The sequence below is a fragment of the Leptosomus discolor genome, chromosome 2 (assembly GCF_034619465.1).
Source record: "Leptosomus discolor isolate bLepDis1 chromosome 2, bLepDis1.hap2, whole genome shotgun sequence".
NCBI classification, from domain to species: domain Eukaryota; kingdom Metazoa; phylum Chordata; class Aves; order Leptosomiformes; family Leptosomidae; genus Leptosomus; species Leptosomus discolor.
In genome coordinates this window covers 70,275,965-70,295,162 of record NC_141392.1, presented here as the reverse complement: position 1 = coordinate 70,295,162, position 19,198 = coordinate 70,275,965, and the positions used below count along the sequence as shown (strand labels likewise).

The window sequence follows — 19,198 nt, the reverse complement described above, 5'->3', positions numbered from 1 at the left end:
AACCACAACCAAACAGAAGTTTTCTTCCCTCTGCCCTCAAAGCTGGAGCCAGGGAGTTCTGAGAAGCTCCACTGAAGGGAGAAAACTGGATTTTAGTAACTTTGCACATGCAACAGGAAAAACCTTCCACAACTCTGGCATTGTGTTCAAAATTTCCTTGGTTTGTCTGTTTGTTTTTTTTTTAAAGGAGTGCTCTAGCCCCTGGTACAAGGAGCAAATCCAGACACAGCTGTCTGTTCGGTGACTGGTTACTTGTCGCAGGACTCGGGAACTGCTGCATTACAACGCAGCTCAGGTGTCACCCACGCGTAGCAGAGCCAGGTGCAGCAGCACACAGCACCAGCAGTCGACGAAGCAGGAGTGCAAGTGCGAAGCATGTTCATGTTTTCAGAGATGGGTGCAAAGGGCACAGAGAACTGTCGGAAAATTGGCGCAGGGGGTCACACGTGATCCCCCCCGACCCAGGAACCCCCTGCCTCGCAGGGGTGCTCTGCGGCACCGGCCGCTGGTGCTTCTCAGCCAACAAGTGCCACAGAGCAGCCCAGGAACAGCAGGAAAGCCCCACGCTACCCGCCTCTGGCAGCAGTACGAGACATCAAGAGTCACAGGACATCTTCATCCAAATTTATTTATTTATTAATAAGGTAACAACATTCCAAATTATTACAAGCCTTTACTCATCCTTCCATTGCCATCTCAAGTTTGACCGACATGTCAGACTTCCGCAGTAAGTGTCATTGTTTAGGTGCAGAGTTAAAATAAAAGCTTAGAGAATAATTAGCAACAGGAAGTACCAGTATAAACACTGTGGTAACAGATCAGCATGATGTCTGCTGACGGCTCCAGGGTCACGCCCCGTCAGGCTGCTCTGGACTCGAGCAGCAGCAAGTAGCAGATATAAATAATGCAGCTTACCGACTTCAATTACAAAGCAGCAAGCACAAAAGCATTCAAGATTTCCTAACTGCACAGGAACTACAACAGTATTTTAATCGAACAGGTTAATGTCTTACCTCATGCCTAGACTTTCTAGGCTCAAGTCCATCTCTGGCAACGGACAAGCAAAATCCGTAATACATTAAAAGATTTCAAAATTTAGAGCCCCAAATATATTAAGAAAGACCTTTATTGAAGCCTCGGTTAAAGCAAGCCTCTTTAGTTACTGCCATTTCAGTGCTCCTTTTCCTCCCCTTCTGGTTAACCACCATACTCAGAAAGTTCCTCTAAAGGGCTTACACAGTTCTCACCGCTCGGCTCCTTGCAAACTGCGATTGTAGCTTAGCCAAGAAAGAAAGTGGCACACAAACCATAAATTACAGCACAGCTATCCCACTGAAACTACTTTAAAAAAATAGTCATAATAATACATAGATGCACATTGTAAACAGATGCCTTAAAAACATGCTTCTGAGCATCTGATACCAGGATGTTTTTCCCCAGGGTGTCCGTCCTGCTGTCTGCAGTGGGACACTGGCCCCGCAGCACCGAGGAGGACAGCAGCTCCTCTGCAGCTCCGGGTGTGAGTTCCCCCATTTATCACCTCCGCCAAAGGTACTGCTGCCCTCCGGGCAGGAAAAGGTCGGGCTGTTAGTGCCAAAACACTGCAAGATGTCCAGGAAACCAACACGCACGATTTTGAGTCTAACAATGCTTGCTCCAGACTTACTTTGGAACCAAGGCAACAGGGATCATCGAAGGCAGCCCCTCCTTTGCTTGCAAAGCCTGATCTAACACTGTTTTGTCACCCTAATTAAAACACTTGCACTTTTTTTCCCTACAACTATTTAATGCTACTGAGGGGAAACAAAAAAACCTACTTCCAAAAGGTCCTGATCTTACATCTAATGCTCCCGGAGCACTCAGTCTAGGAGTAATCCTATGAAAACCACCATTATAGCAGTTGTCACTGAGCTCAGCTAGAAGTTGTCCTTTAGTGAAATGACAAAAGACATGATTCAAGGTAATCATGCAGAACAGAGCAGGGTGTTCACTACATGGATAGTGCACGCGCGCGCACACACACGTATTTACAACTGCACTGCTATCCGGAACGCTGCGTGTTTCAAGGGCACGGTGAAGCCAGCACAGCCTTCCTCGAGAGCAGCACAGCTCAGTCGAAGTCACGGTTTGTAAGAACCAGTGGAGCAACCAGAGTCCACACGTAGAGCACGATGCCAATCCAGCTGGAAGATATCTTCACCCAGACAGACGGCCATTTGCTGGTCATTGTCTCGTAAGAAGAATCCGGACTGTGAAAGAAGAAAAAAAAAAGGCAATTTGCAATTTTTGTTTCAGCATGACATACTCCTGCAGCACGCCAGCCTTCAATGCCGTTTTCACAGAAGATCATTTTCACTCCAGCTCCACACCCCAAAGGACGTCTCTACCCTTCATCCTGGCAGTTCACACCAACCCGTACCAGAACACCGTCTGTAAGGTGCGGTCACAGGTAGGCAGAAAGCAACAGCAGCCCAAAAAATATTTTGTAAGAGAAGCTGTCAAGAAGCAGAAATACTTAGGAGGAATCCCTAAGCAGATCTGTGGAAAGGCAGGAAATGGATAGCACTTACAGATACAATTAATGCATTTTACTTTGGCAAAAGACATCGCCTAGAAGAGTTAATAACCTTGATGTCATACTGACCCAAGCAGTGCCTCCTATTAAGAATTACTTTTGAAGGAAACATCTTTCTGATGTTGCTATTCTGATACAAATTTTCCTTCAATAAATTATTAGAGACCATAATTTGTATTTTTAAATTCTGAAGAACATCTGCTCAAGCTGTTAACACAGTAACAATTCACACAGAGGATGACTACTTTATTCTGAGGGGTTTTTCAGGGAGCAGATAACCTAATTGCCTTCTACCAGACCCCGTCACAGAACAGCTGAGGTTGGAAGGGACCTCTAAGGTCATCTGGTCCAACCCCCCTGCTCCAGCAGGGACACCCAGACCCAGGTAACCAGAGCTACGCCCAGATGGCTTTTAAGCATCTCCAAGGACGGAGACTCTACAGCCTCCCTGGGCAACCTGTGCCAGAGCTTAGTCACCCTTACAAAGGGAAAGGTTTCCTGATGTTCAGAGGGAACCTCCTGTTCCAGTGTTTGCCCACTGCCTCTGGTCCTGTCACTGGGCACCACTGAAAAGACCCTGGTTCCATCTTCTCTGCACCCTCCCTTCAGGTATTTATACACATTGGTAAGATCCCCCTGAGCCTTCCCTTCCCTAGGCTGACCAGTCACAGCTCGCTCAGCCTCTCCTTATATAACTCCAGTCCCTTCACCATTTTTGTGGCCCTTTGCTGGACTTGATCCAGTATGTCTGCGTCTCTCATACTGGGGGAGGTGTGTGGTGTCACCAGTGCCGAGCAGATGGGAAGGATCACCTCTCCCTTGACCTGCTGATATCACATGTCCTAGCTCTCCTTTTTCCAGCTCTCTGTACCAGATAATGGGCCTGGTGTTCATTTATTTTTAGTTGTTACAGAATTTGACTATCCCGTTCAGCAGGACCTATTTCAGCAGTCCAGTGAATCGTTGACAGTCATCCTAGAAAACACAGAAGGCACTTGTGAACAAGGCTTGGCTACTCCAATTTTCACATACGTCTCATTTCATATGGACCAAACAGTACACCTCCCCTGAGAAGCCCCGTTCAACACCTACGCTCCTCACAGAACCCAACTTCTGCCTCCTTGTCCAGCAAAGGATGGCACCGTGTACGCTCAATATTAGCACAACATATTATCGAATGTAACTACCTGTACCAGTTGGTAAGCGTCATCATGATATACAGCGATGCCAGGAAAAGCATGAAATGAAAGAAGGAGTAACTGTAAGTAACCCCATCCCTCTCGTTATCGATGGCTCGGTGAACATCGTCTCCATCATCGAGGGAGCCGTCACTCCTGGGCATTCCATCCTCTATCAGTGTCGATTCATCGCTGGTCAGCATCAGCTTGTTCACTTGGCTGTTGTTGGACGTTCGGATGCTGTATTTGACAGGAAAGGACACAGCACAGTTCCCCAAAGAAATACAGTTTAGTACCTGACGATGAGAAGTAACGTGAGCGAACAGGAAATTTTTGAAAGGAAGCTTACCTTGAGTAGAGAACACACAGCAAAAACAAAACCAGTCCAACAATTCCTTGCGCATCCCACCACTGAACTACCTGACCTTGGGTTGGAATGGTGGTGCTGTTGTAACCAATGATGCTCAGCAAACTTGGGTTACAGCGCCTATCTGTGGGGAAAATTACATTAGAACTTACAAAAAACAAGAACAAGTATTTAATAGTACATTTCCACACCGAATGCACAGTAATAGAAAGGAACTTTGTGACTGTGACAGTCTTGAAGTAAAAAAGCCTTGAATCTAATTTTAGCCTTTTGAGTCTCTCTAAAGCAGGCAAATGACAGCATGTGGCATAAAAACCTGTCTCTTTGAGCAGATAAAAGGATTTTAAACTTATGTAAGATATGCATCAACTGCTTTACTGTTCCATCTCATATAATTAGACACCACAAAATAGTAATGCTCTGCATATTACACTTTAGAAATTCTATCACTAGAAAACAAGTTTGACAAACACGTATTCTATAGATGGGGTACCCGAGTCACCTCACAGTGGGAAAAGGATGCTACAAAGTCAGTTTCATATTATCAACAGTTCCCCAACCCCCAGCATCCACAGGTAACACAGATGAAAGAGCTGAAAGTGGCAGACAACCTTATTCCCCCATAATTACTGCAGGAATTAAGAGATGACTCACATGCAGGCTGTTACACAGAAGCACAACAGACTGTCCATAATGAAGATAAAGGGGCCAGACACCCAATTAAAAACATCAAAATCAGTATTTGGCAGTTTAGTTTAATCACCAGGATTTCTCTGTTTATCTATTTATTTAAGAGATGCTCACCTGTTTTCAGACACAAGAAACACTGCCAACATTTCTTAATACATTTTTTTTAACTGTCAGTTCAGAAAAATATCATCCGTAGCATCTCGGTCACCAGGTAAGAAATTTGAAGCCTGGTAGGGAGATGAACCTTCCAGACGCCTTGGAAGAGCTGTGGTAATCTGCAAAACCTAGGCTTTAGGATACTGCAACCCTGCCAATAACAGGCAGAAATTCTCCCGTATGATAAACTTAAGAGGAAGTGAAAAACACGTCACCTTTAGAAGAACTATTTCTTTGGTATTATTACAGAAAGTTGGGGTGGGGGGAGAGAACACTAACGAGCCCTGCCTCTACCTTGCATGCACAATAGTAGCCCATTCAAATATTGCCTTGCAAAAAGGTGAAGATACAATATTCTGCTGAGCTTGTTACCCAAAAAGCCACAAATAGCTACTGCACTTACCTGGTTCATTGGTCATAGCTGACCAAGTCAAATACATCGTATAAATTGTGATCACAGAAGACTGCAGCAAACCAGATCTTGGCTGAGATTCCTACACAAAGCAGTCATGAAACAGCAAAGTTAGGCAATTAAAACTCTTGGGCACAATTATATTATAGGTTTCTGGGACTGATAACACAAAGAAACCCTAAAAGGTAACAATTAAAACTATACCTGAATCTTCGGCAGAATTGACATTATAGAAGCACCAATACAGAGCAGCATATTAACACTGATGAATGTCTTGTTTTCAGAACAACCTTCTGGATGAGTGTAATACACATAAAACAAGACAATAGCTACTAAGGACAGCAGGTAATTGACAGCTGTAGCCGACAGTAGAGCTGTGAAGAGAGACAAAAACAGAGTTAAACTGGTTAATAACAGAGAGTATTAAAATTGAAGCAATATTGCATGACTATCAGGTTTTGGATACGGTACGCCATGACAATCAGAGAGCAGGTCTGGGCACTGAAACGTAAAGGAAGTAAGTTCTTCTCAATACTTGGAGGCCTCAGAAAGAACACAGTAAATGAGAAGCCTGGAGCCATACTCCATTCTCGTACCTTGATTCACACTTGATGAAGCAGAGCAAGTACGAAGGACTGCAGTTAGGCTATATGGACTTTGACTAAAAGCTTAAAAAAGAAACTGAGTAACTACTTCTCCAATAGATGGAAAAACAAAATCACATTTCCGGATTCCATCTGATTAAAACCAGTAAAGAGTGAAGCAGCCACTGCACGAAGACAGACTGTGCTGTCTTTTGAAACACCTGAATTATCACATCTGAAACGCTTTATTAAAATTAACATATCATTTAACCAGTGAGGTGACTTGTACTCTCCTTCACTATCCTGGCCTTTCACTCAGCACATACCTCCAAAGAATGACAGGAAGAAAACACAATTATTTGATATGCTTATGCTCAACAAGAAGCATTAACAGGCTGGTTCGTTTTTAATCAGTGCTAAGGTGTAACAAAACCTGTGGCTCAAAAAACCCCCCAAAACCTACAATTGCCACTTCTCTGCCTCCATAAACTGCTGTCCTGATCCCAGGGATTAGATCTTAGTACTCAGAGGCCGCTGCCCCTCTCCCTGCCCCCACCCTAATTTAACCCGACATGAAAAGACAGTAAGACAGCGGAGCTCGACCACACCATCTGAGAAAGGGATACTTACGCACAAAGCAGCCCTTCTGCGCTCTGGTAAAATGCACTGCTCAGTGAGTAACTTGTTTAGCACAACACACAATGAAATTTAAAACTGTAGTACAGTCCTTTACCTGCATACCAGCATCTTGAGTTTCCTTCCTCCATTTTTTCAACCCAAGATTCGTTCCAGGAGTGGGCGAAGTCAATAAGCAAGACCAACTGAATAAGAATAAAGCAGAATGCTCCAGCCATACCTACATAAAACCACACTAAAAGAGAAATAAAACAAAACCAGTCAGAATCATAGATAATTTATCACCCTGTCTCAATGTCCCTAAACACAGAAAAGTGCTATAGTCACACAGACACAATTAAAACTATGAGACATCAGTATGCACCCAGTTTTAAAACCAGTTATGACTGCACCATGATACAGTGGAAGACAATATTCCCTTACCAGTTGTAAATGGTCCCTCCGGTATGAAGAAAGCTCCAACGCTAATTGCAAGCGCTGTTGCAAATTTAAAGAACCAGAATCTAAAGGTGGAGGGAACAACAATAAAAAAGAAAGTCAGGCAACTGCTGAAGTCTGATCTAATTCACAAAACCTTGAAAGTACACAAAGGGCACATCCTTAAGAGTTGTTTTCTAATTCACTCATTCTTACCTCACTTCTTTTGAAGTAGGATAAAAATCTATTTTATCTGCCCAAGACTTTTGTTCTCCAGTAAATTATGCTTAAACTGTGCTAGACTGACACACAGTTTTGACACATTTCCCAGAGAGATCTCACCCAGGTATTACAAATGAAGCCAGGGTAGAAAATAATTGTGAGCTGGTATTGCTTTTGCCTTTTTTTTTTTTTTTTAAAGAATGTTTTTAGCTAGAGCAGCACAATTACTGAGCTGCCTGTATATCAGAAAAATGGGTTAAAAAAATTCCTACTGTTTTTAATATCAAGACCAAAAAAGGAGATCTGCTTGGTGCCTACAATGATAGAAAACACTATGCTGGAGTTCCCTACCAGCCTTCATTCATTTTCTACGAGAGAGAGATGAACAAAAGCCTGGATTCTTCCCACCTGACTTCAGACTCTTTAGGCCTAGATCTGATGAGGATTTATCGCAACAACAAAAGGAAAGGATTCGTCCTTCGCAGAAAGAATACAGTCAATTTCTAAGTCCCTGTTCCAGTGCAGTAGCATCAGAATGTTTTTTCCCCCAGTAAAAGACATGCACTCATGGACAAGCAAAACAGATCAGATGTTTCCTAGAAAGCAGACAAGGAATTATCTTCCACCAAAGACTCACCAAACTCACTCCAAACACAGGCTGCATACAAATATACCCCGCACAGGGAACTTCAAATCAAAAAGTTATTCCCACAGAACTGTGAGAAGGTGAAGACTGGTTTTTCTGATCAGAGTGACAGGCAGCTCCAAGCACAGGCACGGTACCATCTACAGGTACTTCAAAACTGAGCATAGCACAAAGACACGCACCACACTCCCGCGACATCAAACACTTGCACCGTTTTCAAGCTTTCTATCCCCTCCTGTTTTTTCCCATGCTTTGAACAAGTTTAATCTCTCCTTCTTGCTGTTACAATCAGGTCACAGTGACCAGAGGAATAAATTCCAGTTGGGTGGAGAGGAACTGTGTGAGATGAAAGAAGTGCACAATATGGGAAAAATGGACCAATTCACTGGCATACAGAGAAGGGACTAAATCCAGTTTGAGAGGTGAATTAACTTAAAACACTTACGATGTAGTACACACCCCACTAAAACTAGTTTTTGAATATACATGTGGAATTTCTTTTTTTTTTTTAAATCAATGTCATTCTCAATTATAGAAGTAAGAACAGGTTCAAGTTTGTATAAATTTCACCTCCAATTCAAGACTTTTTTTAAGGGATCTTAACACTCTACCCATACAATGTTTACAATGGCCGAAAACAATATTCATCTAAAATAACACCTACAGTTGCTATGCATTCTGTGCAAGCCAGCAACAATCCTGTGAATATATTTTAAGTGATTTTTTTGTTATCATTATTAACCTGAAGCAAGAAACCATTCTGACTGCTGTTAAAAAGCAAAGAAGGTAACCATTGGCACCGGACCACACTACTGGGCTTAACTTGCATGCAAGTACGGGAAAATTAGGACACGTACATGGGAAAACCTAATATTCTGAATATTTCAACTCACTGACAGAAAGATTACACTGCAAAATATTACTGAAGATACATATAGTTTCAAAAAATCAAAAGCCACCGTTTTCATAAAGCTACCTGTACTGCATACTATTGAAGCAACTCATTATTACAGAAGTGTTGGAAGTAACATGATTAAATATTTTACCAGTTAACAGTTGACGAGTATCATTTTTCCTTTTATCCTAGCGCTGACACTAGCTTGGCTAAGAAGAGTCAACTGCTACGGGTTGCATAAATAGTAGCAAAACTTGTACTGGAGAGCACATACGGGTGTCAAGAGAATCCCCAACACTTCAGAAGTGGTTTTAGGTGAAAAGATTCTACATCTTGTGAAAGGTGTCTTTTATTGTAAACAAACAAAAAACCCCAACCCACAAAGTGTCGATAGAGAATGTACCTGACCCATTTTCTTCTTGCTTGTAACAAGTATGCTCTCCTGAACAAAGCAGGGTGGAGGGAAAAGCTGAACTGAGTCACTGCTGCTAACGCACCTCAATACTGTACCCGGCCTCTTTTTCTTTAGACCAAAACAAACAAAAGTAAACAAAGCAATATTCTGCTCAGTCTTAATTATTTTCTTTTCCCCTAGAGAAATCATTTGAAGTTTTTTCTCAGTTTATGCTAGAAACGTTTAACCTTATTATACGGAATATAAAAGCAAATGACTTCTTCATTTTTATGGCTTAGCTGTTCACAGCTTCCATTAAAAATAATCATCTTGAAAAAGCAGTAGTCTAAGCAATCACTGTGACCAGAGAGACCAGGCACCATAAATGGTTTTATGCTTTTTAGCACCAAGCCCTATCACAAATGTTTACATCTCCTTGGTTCAAGAAGCTGCATTACACATAGGCTGATCCTGGATGAAAACTACCACTTGTGTCAACCCCGCAAGCTGAAACTGCACTATTATCTTCCATCTGACAACCCTAACTATAATGAAGTACAAAACAAAAATTTACTGGGAAGCTCAGAAACTACATGTGTAATTCACTCTTCTTTACGCAGAGAGGAGACTGAAGAACAGATAGCAGAGGCAGAACAGATATGTAACGTATCTACAGAGACATATACATAACTGTTACAATCTTTAAAATAAAACTGTTCAGAAAAAGAGCAAGCCCTTACAAACATCAAAGTTCAGAGAAACGTAATTCCTAGATGACTGATGAGGATTTTTAACCTTTTTATTTTTTGAAAAAAATCTCAGTGGAATGAAACTCAGTACCGTTACTCATCTCTGAATTCTGCCATCTTTGGACAAAAGCAGAATCTGATCTCGGGCAACTTCTGGATAGATTATCCATTGTCATAGTTCAGGCGCTCAGAAGCGACAGCCACGTGTATCATTTCCTCTTACAAAAACAAACCTGCCATGTCTAAGAACTCTAATAACTCTGAATGCCCTCTACTGCAACAACACTCCTCAAGCTACTATGAAATTCTTTGTTTGTGGAACAGCAGAGTTGACCAGCACGCTCAGCCACAGGCTTCATTTTCACAGCAGCTGTACCCCGTACGCACGCACTGCTCATCTCAGTTCTCACTTCTGTCTCTTACCCATTGTGCACTGCTGCTCTTGGGTCGTTGCTGCTCTTCACTTTGATCATCAGTAAGGAGAAGAGAAGGAAGAACATGGCCATACCAAAGCACACACGGTACACGGCTTTGTAACCAACTAGTACATCGCAATTCACGTGGCCACGCACACCAGGAATAGTTGTTCCCATCCCTCCATCACAAAAGCCAGGAATCTGTGATAAACACAAGATACTTCAGTGATGTGTAAAAGACATCCTGTAAGTAAATATCTATTAGCAATTTATTAATATACCGTTCATTCTGCAACTATTAACACTGCTAGAAAATATGATACTGGAGGGCTGTACTACTAGTTAGAGTCCAACCAGAATATTAAACACGTTCAAGGAAAAAAATCCTGCACAGGCAAATTCTAAACAAAACAAAAAATAAATATTAACAGTGGGATTTTTTTTGTTATTAGCAGTTTCAGAACTTCCCAAAGAAATGCAGTTTTCACTTGTTGATCTGAATCGGAAGGTAAATAAAAGATCTGGGATTTGACTTAACAGTTACTACCAGGTTCATGACACAGGCAGGAGCAGGCAGCCTGGTTACATCTCTTTAAAACAGAAACAGCCTCCCCCAAAAAAGTAACATCACTATCAATTAGAAGAATCTGTAACTTCCATATGAAACAGCTGAGAATATCCTTTCCAGCCACTACCAGGACATGAGCAACATCTTTTTGAAGCCAAATCATACCCCAGAAGGCTGCAATTGTCTTTGCTAGGTGACTAACGTGCCTCTCACTGTAGCTCTAATGTGGTTACTACATCACACAAATAAACATTTACAGATCAGTCATCTGGGGGGAAGAAAATAAAGGCATGCCTAACAGAAGTTACTACCTGCTAGAGAAAAATTACAGACAGCAAAAGGAAGACTAACAGAACCAAAGCACACACAATTCAAGTTCAGTGAACATATAAGCTCTCCCATAAATCAAATTATCATTCTGTAATTTTACATGCACTATTTCTATTACTAATAAACTGTAAAATTCTATAACCACTTCCTAATTTCCTTAGCGAAAACTATGCTACTATCATTAGCGAAAAATGTTATGCATTTGCAGACTTTAAAAGGTAATTTTAACTAGTACAGCACAAACTAGAAGACATCTCAGATTTCTTTTAAATCAAAATCAATCAAGTGCCACAAATATAAACATCTCAGTAATACAGAAAACTCCATATACATAAATTACATTTTCTTGTTTGACAGAAGATTTTATTTTTTATGCTGAGCTATTAAAGAAGAGGTGCAACTTTATTTCTAAATAGTGCTTTTCATCTATGCAGTGACTGTCCCACAAGTTCTTCCTTTATTTGATCTGCAGTCAAATCAATGGTGACTGTGAAGCACAGGTGGCAGCACACTTACATATTTCCAAATGAAACCCCTGCATTCAAGACATTGTTTACAATTATCTGTGACATTTGTTCTATCAAGTGTGTCAGCAAAGCAGTAACCCAACCTTCTTCAGCTGCTCTTCCATGCCTGGTATTAACATCACACAGGCAACGCTCACACCAAGAAGCAAAAAGAAAGCATAAATCAGCCGAGTTATGGTGGAGTTGTTTCCGCTGGGGCAGCATCGGCAGAGCAGGCACGGGGCACTTCCACATAAGCATGGTATCTGAGAGAGAGAGACAGAACATAAAGTGTTTTGCATTGCTAGATTTCAATATTTCATCAGGCTGTAGAGATCACCAGAAGTTAGGATGGGAAAATGACTCATGTGACGCATCTCATCACTAGTGTAGCCCCAGTGGCTTATAGAGCCCCCTCACAATCTCAGCAGCGCTTCCTAATGCACCACTGTACAGTGAAAGTGGTGCTACGTCAAAAGTAACCATTTATTCGTTCAGAGGAAATAAAGACTGGGTTCAGGCTCATTTGTTCTCTTGAATTTTATTTCATTTCAGCTAAATGAGATGCAAGGACTGCTTTTAGTTAACAACTACATCCTCCCTTTCACAGCTGCAGAGATTAAACAAATACACCACAGAAAAAAAAACCCTGCAGCACAACTGCCATCTAGGTAGGCTTTCAGCGCCTGGCAGAGTTGCGCCACAATCCTCACAGGGGCCACAAACATTACTGGAGCACAACAAACAGGTAAACTAGCCTAAAGCCTAGGCTGCAAAACACTGCGTGCTTCGCAGCTACTCACGCATCACATAACTCTGTCAGGTGGCAGAACTAACCTATGCAGGGTAAAAGTTACAAACCCCAAGCACAAAGCAAACACGCAGCAGACATATTATCATCGCTACCAAACATCAACATCAGAAGTGGACAGGAATGCCCTACAGTTGTAATACTACAAGGGAAAAAAAAAAAAAAAAAAAAAAAAAGGACAAAATTTACCTGTACTTAATTCTTAAACAGAAAATTGTGGGAAGAAGGAAAGGGAGCAGATAGTGCTATTTCACTTGGGGCGAGCAGGAAACGTACTTCATCCCTTGCCATTTTCTTGCACTTGCTGAGTGACAATTCAGGAAGCAAAAGAAGGGCAAAGTTCCACAAGTAAATATAAGCCAAAAGAAGAAAGGCACAATCAAAATTTTTTGGGCTTTCTCTTTTTTTGGTTTTTAAATTTATAAATACATTATTTTGCCTAGAAGACACGGGAAATCCCCGTGAGCAGTGAACCGCTGAGTTTTGGAGCTAGGGCATTTTTCAGGTAAGGTAAAGTTACCACGGGAGCGCTGCCCTGCCTGAGCTACTACAACAGACCATGCAGCCTCTGGCAGAGACGCTGAAGGGCGGTAAAACCCAGCTTCTCCCCCAGCACACAGGCAGGGACACCTCCGCCAAAAAGCCACAGGTGTTAACCACGGCATCAAAGACACCCAGTCAGTCGCACAAGAACATGACTAGTTACACAGCCACATGACCGGTGCATGTCAATCATCCAGTATGACTGGCACGTGTCAGAGTTCTTAAAAGTTTAGTCATGTGACAAACAAAAATGCCAGCAGTCTGCTGCCACCAGGAAGGCTCCAGGGCTCGCAGGGAAGAGCGGACAGACTGCCACAACACTCTCAGCAGCCTCCTGAGGAGCCTTTGGGAAAAGGCTCAGATTGCCTGTTCTTACACGCTGAACCAGACCCACACACCCAACCCACAAACTTGATCTTTTAAATAATTTCCTTGTATTCCTTTTGTACTTGTGTTCCTTTCTGAGGACGGAGGAGCCAAGAATTTTCACTCCACTATGCTACAGAATCATTTTTAAATCAGCAAACTTCACTATTAAATTTGTCTCGCTAAAAAAGTGAAACTAGGTAGATCCTCATTCTAACTATTTCTGTATGCGAAAGGAATTACACTGCCCTTTTTTACTTCCTCCTCCACTCAGTATCATTATAGCACAAAGAGTATGAAGGTGTTGCTTCCAGAAGAGGTTTCACCTTGATATAAGAAAGATTTTTTTTTACAGTGAGAACAACTAAGTCACTGCAACAACCTCCCCAAGGACACGGTAGAGTCCCCATCAGCAGAGGTTTTCAAGATGCGACAGGACAGGGTGCTGGATTGTCTCATCTAGGCTCCCTTTCTGACAAAAAGTTGGACCAGACGATCCTTCGAGGCTGTTCTATGACTGCAAGCCACTGCATTAGGGGCATCTACACTTAGCAAGCAGGAAACATACAGCAAATATTGGCTAGGATGCATCAGGATTACACTATTTCCCCCACATACACTAATAACCTTTCTAGTGAAGAATACTTCTATTCTCTGTTCAAAAAATTGGTTTCTTCAACTAATTCAGACTACATTAACATTTTTAAAGACACTGTTGAACAAAAGGTTGAATTTAGCAGAGTAGCGTATAAGTGTAGGCTCATCAGCTGCAGAAACATTGGTGCAAGGACTGCCTGGCATAAAAGTCACTTCTCTGGAGAATCCCAGTGTTAAATTGCTTGTTAAATAGCTAAGTAATTCAAGCAACTTCCTCCTGAGTGAATCAAGGGGAACAGAGAGGAATGCATGTTTCTAGAGACATGGGAGGCTTGCAGTAGCGGAAATAAAGATGACTCTTCCCCTCACTGGGAAACAATGTGCCTCAGACCAGGCAATATTCCTCCTTTCAGTGGCTGAGCTCCAACACCAGCTTTTAAAACATTTTGCCCCGACAAGCTGTGATCACGCACATGATGTGAACAACAGACCTACTGATAACTGACACTATTTATACAAGTTATCCACTTCTACAAGGAATCACAGTCCAAGTCCCTCTTTCTTTTAGCAAGACAGAATAAGATCTATACCACTCCAACAAAATATTATGGTACTACTGGCAAAACCACTCCTAACAAGTAACAAACTTCAAAAAGAACAGAGCAAAGAACATTTGGCCCATGGAATTGGGTTTATCAGCAGAGGAGACAAGCACAGTTTGTGCCACTTTCTTCCTAAATTCAGAGCACGCCTCCTACAAAATACTATGGTACAAACAGAACGACAGTACTACACAGATCAAAGCTTAATATTAACTCCCCAGGTGAAGCCCAGCTTAGTCAGAGATGCAAAGAGTTACTCTGCAATTAGTTTTGAACTCGCTTCCTTAAGGAAGCTTGGACAACAGTCACCAAGTCACAACTGCACAAACCTATTGCCATCCAGTAACTTTTGGATCTACCAACCAACTCGCATCCCTGCGCGTTTGAGAAAAACAAGCAGCTCAGTGGTGGTCACCGAGGCAAAACAAGAAAAGATGACCCACACACCTATTCTGGGAGCAGCCAGCTGGGCAGACAAGTTAATTCATGCCTGCTAAACCAGCCACTTCATTCTCCAGGGCGGTGGAAATTGAAGGAGGAATATGTAACAAGATGAATATTGCAGGAGAGAAAAAGAGACAGAAACCCCCACAAAACCACTGAAAGTCAAGCATCACTGCCCCTGGTGCACACAGAACAAGTTTTTAATGTCAAACGTAATCTTCTTCTTAGGGTAATGACTAAATTATTATATACTGAAGTAAGTATTCACAAAAACACTAAGGCCCCCACTGGGCCTAGTCAGGTTTTAGCTACATCATCCCTACTCATACGCTTAAAGGAACCGATTCAATCAAGATCTTTGCCTTGGTAGAGAGCATTAAAGTGAGCAAAACAGCAGCTGAGCTATTTCAGAGAACACTGCAATAGAGGCAAGACCCAGCTGAGCGAGAACAGCACTGCCTGACCAATCTAGGTCGTCAGGATCAGAAGACTTTCGGTGAGAAGACTATGCTCTTACGGCCTTCCCCCCATCCCACCCCCCATCTCTGACAGGCTCACCTTTGCTCTTAAAAAACGCTAAACTGAAACGCTGCCTGATCAGCGCACAGTAGGGCAGAGCTACAACCAGCAGTAACACCACACAGAAATTCCAAAAGAAATGGAAGTGTGAGGCCAGACGCCGAGGTCAGTTACGCAGAGCCGCTCTGCACGGTGCAACACGCGGCCTTGCAGAGAAGCTACTCAGCTGAAGCAACGCCGGCAGCACCACCTTCCCAAATGAAAGAGAAGCAGTTTTCCCGGCGGCGGCACGGTCTGCACTAGCACATCTGCTACCTCACCCTCACAGTTTGTTTCTCTTTCAGAGCCACAAACGGTGTTTATACTGACATATTCTTAGATACCAGCACAGACAGATTTCTCCTGAAAACTATCGTATAGGCTGTAAGGGCTGATTAGCTGTGGCTTTAATAGGGAAAGAAAATGAACACTTTAAAGCCAACAAGGCGGGGGGGACGGGACGGGACACGATGGAAAAAAAAAACCAAAACCACACAAACCCCACCAAAACCCCCTGATTTGTTCGGGGGCTTTAAAGGAAGGGATGGGGCTAGTTACCCACAGTAAATCTGTCTTAATCAAGATTACATGCTCATATAAATAATTTTATAAATAATTTTATCGAAAAGAACATTAGCTGAATTTCTCTATACAGAAAAAAACACTCGAAACCAAGACCAAGTATGCAGGGATTCTTCATGTGCTACAAACACCAGCTAGTTATCAGAAAGGCTGTTTATGCACTTGAAAATGCAGTATATACTAAGTATTTGAATTAAAACCCATAGTTATACAGTCACTTAGTATTTGACAATATTTTAAAATATCAACATTAACTATATTCAGCTACTAATTAAAGCCTAAACGGCTAATCCATTAAGTAGTTTTTAAACTGTTAATTAAATCAAAATGAACACTAACAGCAGTCTGTCAACAGACTATTATCAGTGTTCTAGTTGTGTATTTACATGCCTATCAGCCTGGAAACTTAGCTCATAAAAATTTACCAATTCTAGGATCGTTTCATACAATTTGTACAGGAGACTAAGGAGTTAAGTATCATCTCTCTAATGAAGTATCCCTATGTACTAGGGGAACCAAAGTCCATGTATTTTGACAGCACAAAAACCAGGAGCTTGAATCAATATGAGGTTTTGTTAGACCACTAAGTTGTGTGTATGAACTGTTCAAATACACATAATTCCATTTAATGCCAGCATGGTACAGTATTTTTCATATGGAGAGTTCAGGTTTTCACAATCCCACTGACATTTTTAACCCAAATATCTGAAGATTCACAATTCACCTGATTGTCTCTATTTGATAGGGACTAGACTTAGAAAGATCTATCATCACTTACAGGTAAGACAGCAACCCCTCAACCGAGAAGAGGGCTGCCATGCAGGACCTCTACCAACTTCTCTGTTTTTCTGCACAGTGCCAATAGTTTTAAAGCCATCGCAAACTACTGTTTCCCATTAAGAAAAATCTCTTGACGACGCTCAGCATGGTGGTGACACTTCACCACAAACCGCTGTGCAGTGAGAAAACGATGGCTCGATAAGACAAAGATGCTACAGAGGGTGGAGCTGCTCAAGACAAAGCCGTAAGAAAGAGAAACTAAACACAATCATTATGACCAGGGAAACAGGCGAGTTTCACTTTTTCCGAAAGAAATGCCTAACTTCAGAGCATTTAACTAGATTTCGACTCCTTTACAGATTTGGGGAGGGGGAATTTCAGAGGACACAGCAACACCTCCCACACAGTAACACCGATGAAGCAGCGACCAGCAGCGCGACAGGCCGGCCTGTAAGTACGAAGCTCCCCAGCGCCGGATCCCTGCGGATCCCCGGAGAAGCCCGAGCGGGGGGACGGCCGCGGGGGTGCGCCCCAGGGCCCGCCTCCTCCAGCCTGCCGGGGAGAAAGCCCTGCCGCGGAGCCGCGGCCGCTCGGGGCGGAGGAAGCTCGGGTGGGAGCGGGGAGGGGGCCCGCCGCCGCCTCCCTGCGCTTGAGGAGGCGGGAAGGCAGCGCCACAGACGCCCTCGACCCTAGGAGACAAAGGCCCGGGGAGTCGCCCGGCGAGGCCCGGGTGGGGGTGGGTGTAGAGGCACGGGCCTCCGGCTCCGGGCCTGCGAGGGACAAGGAGGGGCAGGGACCCACCGCGCCTCCCGCCCCCCTTCTCTTACCCAGCTCGCCATGGAGCAGAGGCCCAGGACGCCGCCCATGGTGCGCGGCAGCTCCGGCTCGGGCTCCGGCGCCTCAAAGATGGACGCGGGGCGACCGCGGGCTCCCGACTGGCTTGTTTACTGCTCCCACCAGCGCTTCCGGCCTCTGTGACGGCAGAGGTAGCGTCACTTCCGGAGGGATGGATGCGTGCGGCTGGGGGGGGTCGGTGGCGGCTCTGCGGGGTGTGGGCTCCCAGCGCCCCGCTAGTGCGGGCCCGGGCTCGTCGTCCCTGAGGCTGTGACTGAGGAAGGGCCTGGTCGGCCCGGAGCGGCCTGGCTGCCCCCGCGTAGCGCTGCGAGCGGCGGCTGCCCCGGGAAGAGCGGCCGCCCTGGCGTGGCTGCCACCGCGCCTTGGCCAGCTCCCCCGGTGTGCTGAAAGGCTGCAGGGCGGTTAAGGGCTGGCCTGTGGTTCTTCGTTCCCTCCCGAGGCGTACCTAAGCCGGGGAGCGGGGAAGATGTCGCCCGGAGCCGCAGGCCGGCCTCCCCGCAGCGGCTGCCGGTGCTCGCTGTGCTGCTTCCCAACACCTCCCGAAATTTGCCAGCGGGTTGGAGCTGGGTGGCTGTAGTCTCCCTTACCTGAGCAATACTAAGGGGTAGGCTTCATCCCATAAAAACCGTATAAAACCATATAAAATTTTCACCAAATCACATTAGGGAACACATTTCTTACAAGTACTAATGAGAGTGTTGAGCCTGCGGGACCTTCTGGCTGTTGAGGTTGTGCTATGTAGAAGATGAGCATAGTCCAAAACACAAAATAGTCCAAAAAGAAAAAGTATTCCTCAAAAATCTATATAAAATAATTGGACAATCAAGGAACAGAAAATACATTTTAATAATATAAGCATAATAATACCGAGGATACTGTCACAGCTGAAAAATACAGCTATTTAATTTGCCAAATGTGTTTTAATAGACAAAAGTAGGCACTTAAGAAGGATAATTAAATTGAATTTTTAAGTAAAATAGCAGCATGAGGCAAAACATTTCATACAGAGTTCTATATAATTTTAGAAATTAAGAAACATTTTGACTCTCACAAGTTTATCTTTTTACCAACATACACAGTGATTATGGTACTACATACTGAGCTAGTGCTCAGATTGGACTTGTGTACAAGTGCTTCTAGATCTATAATTTATAATTTAGTTTAAAGTCAATCTGTTTCCAAAATCAAACTTGAAAAAGCTAAGAAGGAACCTTTACCGGCTGGAGGTTTAAGGCTGCGATTGTTGCCCAGTGATAAAAGAGGGAATGGCAATAATTAACAAAATGGTTATAGGTATTAGTTTGAAAGGTACGTACACA

General features: G+C 43.4%; 1 protein-coding gene across 2 annotated transcripts; it reads right to left on the bottom strand.

The window, feature by feature from the left end:
• Positions 1–614: 614 nt before the first annotated feature.
• Positions 615–17,945, bottom strand: SERINC1 (serine incorporator 1). 2 transcript variants are annotated; one of them, XM_086482426.1, is made up of 10 exons: positions 17,852–17,945; positions 11,846–12,007; positions 10,345–10,538; positions 7,022–7,101; positions 6,696–6,833; positions 5,583–5,752; positions 5,370–5,460; positions 4,103–4,244; positions 3,760–3,993; positions 615–2,249 (listed from the first exon to the last, which is right to left on the bottom strand). In XM_086482426.1, exons 1-10 carry the CDS (start codon positions 17,888–17,890, stop codon positions 2,111–2,113), a joined length of 1,389 nt encoding a protein of 462 aa, XP_086338552.1. In that variant the 5' UTR covers positions 17,891–17,945; the 3' UTR covers positions 615–2,110. The 2 variants fall into 2 exon arrangements, with proteins under 2 accessions (XP_086338552.1, XP_086338551.1); XM_086482425.1 differs by having other exon boundaries at positions 3,763–3,993.
• Positions 17,946–19,198: the final 1,253 nt, after the last annotated feature.